This window comes from Suncus etruscus, chromosome 12, assembly GCF_024139225.1.
Source record: "Suncus etruscus isolate mSunEtr1 chromosome 12, mSunEtr1.pri.cur, whole genome shotgun sequence".
NCBI lineage: Eukaryota > Metazoa > Chordata > Mammalia > Eulipotyphla > Soricidae > Suncus > Suncus etruscus.
Genome location: NC_064859.1, coordinates 55,770,541 through 55,780,090, shown reverse-complemented (window position 1 = coordinate 55,780,090; position 9,550 = coordinate 55,770,541). Strand labels below are relative to the sequence as shown.

At 37.2% G+C, this 9,550-nt stretch overlaps 1 protein-coding gene across 1 annotated transcript in view; it reads right to left on the bottom strand.

Annotated features, from left to right (window-relative positions):
• Positions 1–504: 504 nt before the first annotated feature.
• SLC9A4 (solute carrier family 9 member A4) overlaps positions 505–9,550 on the bottom strand; it is a 58,295-nt gene continuing 49,249 nt past the window's right edge. The window contains exons 9-12 of the mRNA XM_049784915.1: positions 7,154–7,250; positions 4,243–4,374; positions 3,524–3,611; positions 505–857 (exon numbers count right to left, since the gene is read on the bottom strand). Of these exons, the coding sequence (XP_049640872.1) occupies positions 505–857; positions 3,524–3,611; positions 4,243–4,374; positions 7,154–7,250 (670 nt within the window). The remainder of the gene's footprint in view (positions 858–3,523; positions 3,612–4,242; positions 4,375–7,153; positions 7,251–9,550) is intronic.

Genomic DNA, 9,550 nt, shown 5'->3' with positions numbered 1-9,550 from the left:
GGTAAATTATTAATTAAACAAAATTTTACTTCAATAATTACATGCTACTCAGAAATCTTTAGTGTTATTCTTGGGGTAACTAATATCAATTCACAGGAATTCATCTACAAAGCACACCAGCTAAGAATGTGCTTGCTTGCCTTCAGTCCTCCAAAATATTAGCATGCCTTTTATATAGACAACTCTAAGAGCTTCCCTCAAACAATGAGGGCTCTCTTTTTGAACTCTAAAATGTCTTTTGTCTCAATGGGAAGACCAATTATGATCATTATAGATTAGCCATTTGGTATATTATATAACACTGAAAAATATTTGTTAATCTATGAGTTTCCAGATGAAGAAAAAGATGGGTAGGAAGGAAGAAAAAATGAAAGATTTTAACCATTTCACCATTTAGCAAAGTTGATGAACTAGAGTTTGAATTCAGAATTAAGTTTGGGTATGATAAAAATGGAAAATTAAATTGTGAAATAGTATAATTACAATGTCTCATAGATTAGAAAACTATTTTCTCTGGAGCAAAGGACTGTGGGACTTGTGATGTTCTTTGATGTGATGCTCAGCTGACCATCTCGACCCAACTGCAGAGGAATATTCCTCACTTTCCTCGCCAGATTCATACTCTTCATTCACTGCATGAAAGAATGGTCTGGGCCTTACAGCAGCCCATCTGTCTCTTCCAACATATTCTTCCTGGTTTGCATTTCTCCTGTAGCCAAAGTTGGATGGTCTCTCTCTTCTGTGTAAACTCTTCATTGGAATTATTTCTTGTGTCCGTCGATTTATTTGAAGTGAATCTGTCCGCAAGTGTGGCCTAAACATAATGGACAGGACTTCTGATTCACTGCTGTCATTATCTAGGAAAAGATGACAAAGAAAGGAAAGAACATAGTTTTAGATTTAGAGTCAGAATATAATATCTTAACAAGAGCTCAAAGTGAAGTAGCCTCCTTTCTTTGGTTCCAACTCTTAGATTCATTTACTTAATTGACTTAATGTTCCTTTTCAAGGCTAGGTACCCCAAGAAGGGAATAGAATAGAAGCTAGCATCCTCTAGGTAAGCAAGAAAGTATCAATGGGCTGTAGGCTTTAGGCAAGAAAGTATCAATGGGCTGTAGGCTTTAGTTTAGACCATAAAGCACAAAGCTACTTTGTGTTGTCAAAGACCAAAGGTTATATGGTTACTGTGATTTTGGGGTTTACTTTTATTTAGTAGTTATCCAAAAACATTAAATCTAATTTTCCCTTTCTAAACATCAAAATTGCCAATGTTGAAAGCCCAGAAATAGGAAAGCACTACAGCAGAGAGTGGTATTTATCAGGAAACATGGACTAGATGGTCTCTTATCAAAGGAAGCAAGGGAGTGGCCATATTGAGTCTAGACCAAGATAATGATTGTAACACCCATTTATTAAGAATTATGTGCCCATTGGTATGTTGATCAGTTTTTTACTTTCTTAGGAATTACCTAAAAAACAATTGTTCTTTCCCTATTCACTCCTCTTCAAATAAATATTTCCATATATTATTTTTATCATTTTCTCAAAGTTTTAACTTTACACATACCTTAACATTAAATTTTCCAAGTATTTGGGTATTTTGAGACCTCCATAAAATAAACCAAAGTCAGGGTACTTTTTGTATTTCCTACTTTCTCCTCAAAACAGAAGTAAAACATTTTAAAATAAAAATAAAATTCCACAGCTAGAACTAATATGTTCAAAGGTTTAGCTTAACAGAACGTGGGAGCTTAAGACCCATAAAATACTGCACTGAATCATGTTTTTAAAAGTTGTCACCAGAGCTGAAGAAATAGCACAGTGGGGAGAACATTTGCCTTGCAGGTAGCTGACCAGATTCAGTCCAGGTGGAAGGAGGACAACGTTGGTGGTGGTAACACCCCAATTCGATGTTGCTATGTACCTAGAAATTACTGTGAAAGATTTGTAATCCACTTTGGTCAAAATAAAAATTAAAAAAATAAAATAAAATAAAAATATAATATTAGAATAACTGCTTATTTTTTAAAACACTTCTTTTTAATTTATGCTTCATTTTCTGGCCTAGGACCAGAGTTTCTCCAGATCCTCTAGTACTTGGAACATTACCTAAGAAAACAATGGCCTTTTGCTTCTGCCCTCAAGTCATGACTTTCTCTTACCACCCCCACTCCCAAGAGCCTTTTTGTTTCTATCCGGTCTTTGAGCTTATCCTTTGGGCAGCAAAGAGTCAAGTGTTGGTATTCTGGTTATTGAAAGTGGGTTTTATGTGCTAGGAAGAGGTTTGATCGACTTGTAGGCTTCACCCAATTACCTTCACTAGATCTGTCCAAAAAGAAGAGTGGTGTGGGCTGTAAAGCAAAAGGAAGAAGGAGGAAGGGGGCTAGGGACTAAACTTTGCCCATTTGTACAATCTTCCTCCAGATCAGCACCTTGGCAGTGCATTTCCAGGGAGAGATCAATGGAGACCTTTGCAGCAAAATATGAATATTGAGTTTTATTATCTGCAGGCTGAACCAGAGCCTTAGTTTTTGATCAGGAGTGGAGAAACAATCTTTTCTGTTAAGGAGGGCAGAACCTAACTGGTGAAATTCAAATCTCCAATGCACCCTTCCCCAGTCCACATGGTTTTGTTTTATTGTGACAAAATATATAAAAAAGAAAATTTAATTTTATTTGTTCCATTTTATCAAATCATCAGAATTTACAATACTGATTTTATTGTCTTGTTTTTGCATTCTTACTAGAGTTCATGTCTCACATCAAGTTCCCTCCATTTTATTATCCCAGAGTCCCTTTTTTGTCATGAATCAGTAATTAGCATCTTCAGTTTGTGATTCTATGACCATTGCTAAGGATTTGCTTCATTAGGCATTGCAGAATCCCTTGAAGAGATTTTAATTTATTTTTAAAATTAGGATCGCATGTTAGCACCAGTAATAGAGCTCAGGGACATTAGCACACGCTAAATATGTGCTGTAAATGTTAACTATTTTTTGACAATGGTAAATATTTTTAACTATTAAATACACATGCACTTAGAGTGAAGCCATCACTGTACCACCTAGAGAATGTTTTTGCTTTTCCCAAATCACCTGGTTTGTCAATAATCTTAAGGCACAGAAGTGTCCTGATTATTACTGTCCTGATTATTACTTTGACCAAATAAGTCAAAGTAATAAATCATGATAATCATCAGAAAAATTGAATAAGCAGTATCCAAGCACCAAAGGTCAAAGAGTGATCAAGAATGGAGGGTGATCTTCAAGTCACCACCTGGTTAGCTAAGCAATCTCCAGTGAAGAAACATGCCATCTATGCTCTCCCCTAGAGAACCTGGCTATTCCCTGGCTATCCAGGTGCAGGGAGAGGGCAAGTTAGAAAGGAGGTAGATTCAAATAACTGCCCCGATACATATCAAAGTCTATATCAGTCTAACCCTGATTCCTCGTAAATCTTTCTAACTTCTTATGAGTAATGGATAAAAATTAGAAGCATCTTAAATGCTTTTTAATGAAGTTACCTGGGAATTCAGCAACTCTCTCATTTCTTCTTGCTGATGGAGGATTGTTATAGGGGAAGGAGAGGTAGCGAATGTTTTTGGAACCAGTCTGTGGGTCACAAGGAAAAATGAAAAGCAGAATCAGCTACTGCAATTTACAGCTTCACAAGATATTTAGATAAGTGAAGGGCACAGACCAACAGTACAATCCCTAGTTCAGATTACTGATTTTCAGTTTCGTTTGTTTAAACAAAGTAAATGTTTCAGCCTTTGCTATGTATTTATTTTTCTTTCCCTTTTATGATAAAATAAATCATTATCTCAAAATTGTTCACACAGTTCCTTTAAGATTAGGATTGACTCCAAATCTAACCTACATCCCGAGTTCTAGGAAGACTGATTTGATTTGGCCTCAATAATTCAGTGCAAAGTGAAGAAAATTGTGATTCAAAATTTGTGGCAAAAAAAATCCCCTTATTTTTTTCTCAGTTCCAGACCACCATAGTGGTGTAGACCTATCCTAGAAACACTATTAAGTTTCTGATAAAACTAGTGAATAGTTAACTTCCACATATCCCATGCTAATATGTCTTTGAGTTTCAAGACCCTAAGCCCAGATGCTGTGGCTTTTCTGCTGTCCTGAAACTTCTTAGTTTTGTGCTTAACTGGAAACTACACTTTATTTCAGTGGTGTTGGTGGGGTGGTGAGGAGACTCTTTCCCTCCACTGGCCCATCTTACCTGCTTTCCCCATGGCAGGCTGTGGCCCTTTCTCATGCTCTCTCGTAAAGTATTCTGGCGGCGAATCAGAATTTCTTTTGCTTGCTTCTCGCTTGTTTGGGGTCTGAGATTGTATTTATTGTAGGACAGTGTCTGCAGAAAAATAATGGAATATCAAATATGTGAGAACAGTATCTATTCAAAGGCATGGAAAGCTCAGTAATAGTCATGGTGCATGTGGCTACCAGAGGTCACCTGAGCCTGGTTCCCAATTATAGTAAAACACCTGAAAGCGATCTTTGCAGAAACCCTCTTCTGTCAATCAGGACAGACCTGTGGTGGTGGAACTACCCTTGGATGGCAAAGCAAAGCCTTTTCTGAGCTCTCTCTGTTGTTCCATAGAGTTCTCCCTCTAAGATTTTGTCTGGAGTCATAGACCATCAGTGCTGAGAGACATGCCTGCAAAGCACCAGTGTGGAAGATCTGCTCTTAGAATTCACAAGCAAATGCCTTATGGAATTCCATAATACATTCCATGATATTTATGGTATCAGGACACTTCCTGGTCAATAGATTTTTCCTTATTCAACTTAGCAGCAACAGATCCAAAACTTTATGTGCCTCATATAATGATGGCAGACACTGATTTAAAAAAAAAAAAAAAAAGCTAAATCAGAATCCTAGTCCTCAAGGACTTAAAGTGTAGTAGGGGAATCAAATAAACATTTACTGTTCTGGGCTCAAAGATTGAGGAACTATAGAAGTGAGAAAATGTGCTTACATCTTTTGACACTGGTCCATGGACTAGAGGCTGAAAGCCCCTGCTCTAAATCTAGCATAGGCAAAGAGTAGTGGGTCCAGTGTTAAGTGGAAAAGGTACATTACAATGAGCTGATTCTTGAAAAGTGCAAGGATGTTCCTTTAGGAAGAGGGAACATATGTGATAAGAAGTGAAAAAAACTCAATGGGGATTCAGGAGTTGGTATTGGAGCCAATCTAAACATTTGTTATCAAAGGAGAACTTAGTTTTCTGATACAGTGCAATTAGAAATTAAGCAAGAGGAATATAATGCATTTGGGACAAAGTCCTAGACAAATGGAGAAAATCTCTCCACAGCAATCCTTAGAAGAAACGAAAACTCTTTTAAGACTAAACAATTTTCACTTGGAATGATTTTTTTTCTTTTTGGGCCACACCCAGTGATGCTCAGGGGTTACTTCTCGCTATGAGCTCAGAAATCGTTCCTGGCTTGGGAGACCATATGGGACGCCAGGGGGATTGAACCACGGTTTGTCCTAGGTTAGCCGTGTGCGAGGAAAATGCCCTACTGTTTGTGCCACCACACCAGCCCCATCACTTGGAATGATTTTAAAGCTGACACATTTTTTTTAAGTTGAGCTTAAATTGAGTTGAGGTAAATGATACATTTTCTGTCAGCAGATGTAAAGTCTTTCAGTAACTCTCTCTCCCCCTCCCCACAATTATTGACTGATCTTTCTGGAATAGGAAGTCAGAAACCTAGCACTGGCTTACAAAAGTCTCTGACATGGAAAGAGCACTGTTAGACTTCTTAACTTGGGTTGGTTTTGTGACATTGAATAAGTCAGATAATCAACTTTTCCAACTCCAGCACATTTTGTTTGAAACTGAAGACTTTTGTCTACAGGACTTAACTAGATTGCTTTTTTATTTCATCAAACACAGATTTAGGGAAGAGAAATTTTTAGCTCTCCCATATGAATTTATGTCATACCCAAGAGTGCTTAGAGTTTTTTCCTTGCCTTATGCTGAGGAACAATATGCAAAGCCGGGGATCAAACCAGAGCAGGTTACATGAAAGAAAAATGCCAATCTTGGGGCCGGAGAGATAGCATGGAGGTAAGGTGTTTGCCTTTCATGCAGAAGGTCATCGGTTTGAATCCTGGTGTCCCATATGGTCCCCCGTGCCTGCCAGGAGCAATTTCTGAGCATGGAGCCAGGAGTAACCCCTGAGCACTGCCGGGTGTGACCCAAAACCACCAAAAAAAAATGCCTATCTCCTGCACTATCTCTCCAACTTATTGAATGTTCCCACATGAAAAAACTCTTAAAGAACATAGCTTTAAATATCATTTAACTAAATCAAAGTTTCAGAAGAATGTACCTACTGCCTCTAGAAATATTCTAACTCTGCACTTTGGACCAGCTCCCAAGTATTAATATAGACTCATATCTTCTCAAAAAACTAAATAATAATATATTTAATTTATCTTCTTTTATTTAGGTCTTTAAAATTGTAGTTGTAATGTGCTAATCTAAACAATTTTCTAGGCTCTATTACTGAAATTAATCAGAATTAGGCAACTGGTTCTTAGTGTCTAATCATCGAAGTAAACAAATGTTTTGGTGGCTTGGTGCCAACTTATTTTCTGTGTCTTAGTTTCTGAACTCCACACTTGACCTTCTCTGGAAAAAGGCAGAAGAAACCTGTTGGTTCTGGAAAGCCATAGAATACTGAACTAGGACAGCCTGACCCCTAGGGCCAGCAATTGGATTTACACTTCTTTTTGATACCACAGATTCCAACAACTCCAAACAAATGAGAAAATTTTCCATTCTTCAAACTAAAACACTACAAATTATCCTACAAGTAGAATAAAAAACATAATGTTAACAATAATGCTTTTCTAGGGGCCAGAGAGATGGCATTGAGGTAAGGCATTTGCCTTGCATGCAGATGGACCTTGGTGCGAATCCTGGCATCCCATATGGACCCCGAGCTTGCCAGGAGCAATTTCTGAGCATAGAGCCAAGAGTAACCCCTAAGCGCTGCTAGGTGGGTGTGACCCCCCAAAAAAAAACAAAAACAAAACAGAACAAAACAAAATAATAAAAAAAAACAATAGTGCTTTTCTAGTGGGCATTAGGCCAAGTCTGGTAGTCTATACATACTCTTTGTCGGACTTGGTACATGTTCTGTGTTAGAATCTCTCTCATGGACTCCACATCTTCTGGGGAAAGCCTTTTAATTCTTTGAATTCGTTGGGCCCTGGAAACATAAGTATAGGGAAAACAGGCATTATTTTCAACCTTGTCAAGAATGACATAAAAGGATCATTATGGGAATTCTATGTTGCCATATCTTTGTGTATACAGAATTCTTACTATTGTTTAAGTATTCATAAGAAATATCAGTATGTATGTTTTGACTTAATCTTTTTGTGAGGGGCACACTTGGCTTTGCTCAGATATTACACCTACCTGTGCATTTAGGAGGCTTTGCAGACACTGGGGATTATATGTAGTTTTGGGAATCAAGCTCACCTATATGCTATACTAACTCTCCGGTCCCTTGAACTTGTATTTGCAAAATATAGTTTCTTTGAAACATAAATAAAGTACAGCAGGTAAGATGCTTGTCTTTCCCTGTTCCGCACCTCATATTGTCACTGCCAAGTGTGATCCCTGAACACAGAGCAAGGAATAAGCCCTGACTTCAGCCAGGTGTGGCTCAAACTCTACCCTCCCTAAGAAAGAAAGAAAGAAAGAAAGAAAGAAAGAAAGAAAGAAAGAAAGAAAGGAAGGAAGGAAGGAAGGAAGGAAGGAAGGAAGGAAGGAAGGAAGGAAGGAAGGAAGGAAGGAAGGAAGGAAGGAAGGAAGGAAGGAAGGAAGGAAGGAAGGAAGGAAGGAAGGAAGGAAGGAAGGAAGGAAGGAAGGAAGGAAGGAAGGAAGGAAGGAAGGAAGGAAGAAAGAAAGAAAGAAAGAAAGAAAGAAAGAAAGAAAGAAAGAAAGAAAGAAAGAAAGAAAGAAAGAAAGGAAGAAAGGAAGAAAGAAAGAGAAAGGAAGAAAGAAAGAGAAAGACGAAAGAAAAAGAAAGAAGAAAGAAAGAAAGAAAGAAAGAAAGAAAGAAAGAAAGAAAGAAAGAAAGAAAGAAAGAAAGAAAGAAAGAAAGAAAGAAAGAAAGAAAGAAAGAAAGAAAGAAAGAAAGAAAGAAAGAAAGAAAGAAAGAAAGAAAGAAAGAAAGAAAGAAAGAAAGAAAGAAAGAAAGAAAGAAAGAAAGAAAGAAAGAAAGAAAGAAAGAAAGAAGAAAGAGAGAGAGGAGAGAGAGAGAAAGAGAGAAAGAGAAAGAGAGAGAGAGAGAAAGAAAGAAAGAAAGAAAGAAAGAAAGAAAGAAAGAAAGAAAGAAAGAAAGAAAGAAAGAAAGAAAGAAGAAAGAGAGAGGAGAGAGAGAGAAAGAGAGAAAGAGAAAGAGAGAGAGAGAAAGAGAGGGAGGGAGGGAGGGAGGGAGGAAGGAAGGAAGGAAGGAAGGAAGGAAGGAAGGAAGGAAGGAAGGAAGGAAGGAAGGAAGGAAGGAAGGAAGGAGGAAGGAAGAAGAAAGGAAGGAAAGAAGGAGGAAGAAAGAAAGAAAGAAAGAAAGAAAGAAAAAGAAAGAAAGAAAGAAAGAAGAAAGAAAGAAAAGAAAGAAAGAAAGAAAGAAAGAAAGAAAGAAAGAAAGAAAGAAAGAAAGAAAGAAGAGAAAGAAAGAAGAAAGAAAGAAAGAAAGAAAGAAAGAAGAGAAAGAAAGAAAGAAAGAAGAAGAGAAAGAAAGAAAGAAAGAAAGAAAGAAAGAAAGAAAGAAAGAAAGAAAGAAAGAAAGAAAGAAAGAAAGAAGAAAGAAAGAAAGAAAGAAAGAAAGAAAGAAAGAAAGAAAGAAAGAAAGAAAGAAAGAAAGAAAGAAAGAAAGAAAGAAAGAAAGAAAGAAAGAAAGAAAGAAAGAAGAAAGAAAGAAAGAAAGAAAGAAAGAAAGAAAGAAAGAAGAAAGAAAGAAAGAAAGAAAGAAAAAGAAAGAAAGAAAGAAAGAAAGAAAGAAAGAAAGAAAGAAAGAAACTGTGCTTGCTTTGACTAGAGATTTTATGTGAGAATTCTTCTAATTCATTTTCAAAGTAGTGACAAACGAGTATTTTCCTCCTACCTGTTACAGATTCCTTTGTGAAATACAATAAAAATCTACTGTTTAGAGCTAGAGTGATAGTATTTTTTTTTGGTTCTTGGGCCACACCCAGTGACCCTTGGGGATTACTCTTGACTATGCACTCAGAAATCACACTTGGCTTGGGAGATTATATGGGGATGGAACTGAAGTCCATCTTGGGTCAGCCACAAGGAAGGCCCCAGATAGTATTTATTTTGCATGTGCCCTACCAAATGCTTTACTGTTCAGTGCCACAGAATAAAATCACTCAGTGCAGGCTGACTCTTGGTTAGGTCTAACATAATCTCATCATGAGCAAGTGACAAACTGCCTATGGACTATGACATACCCACACCATACTTGGAGTGCTCTAATATGAAAGCTTATGAGACTGTTCA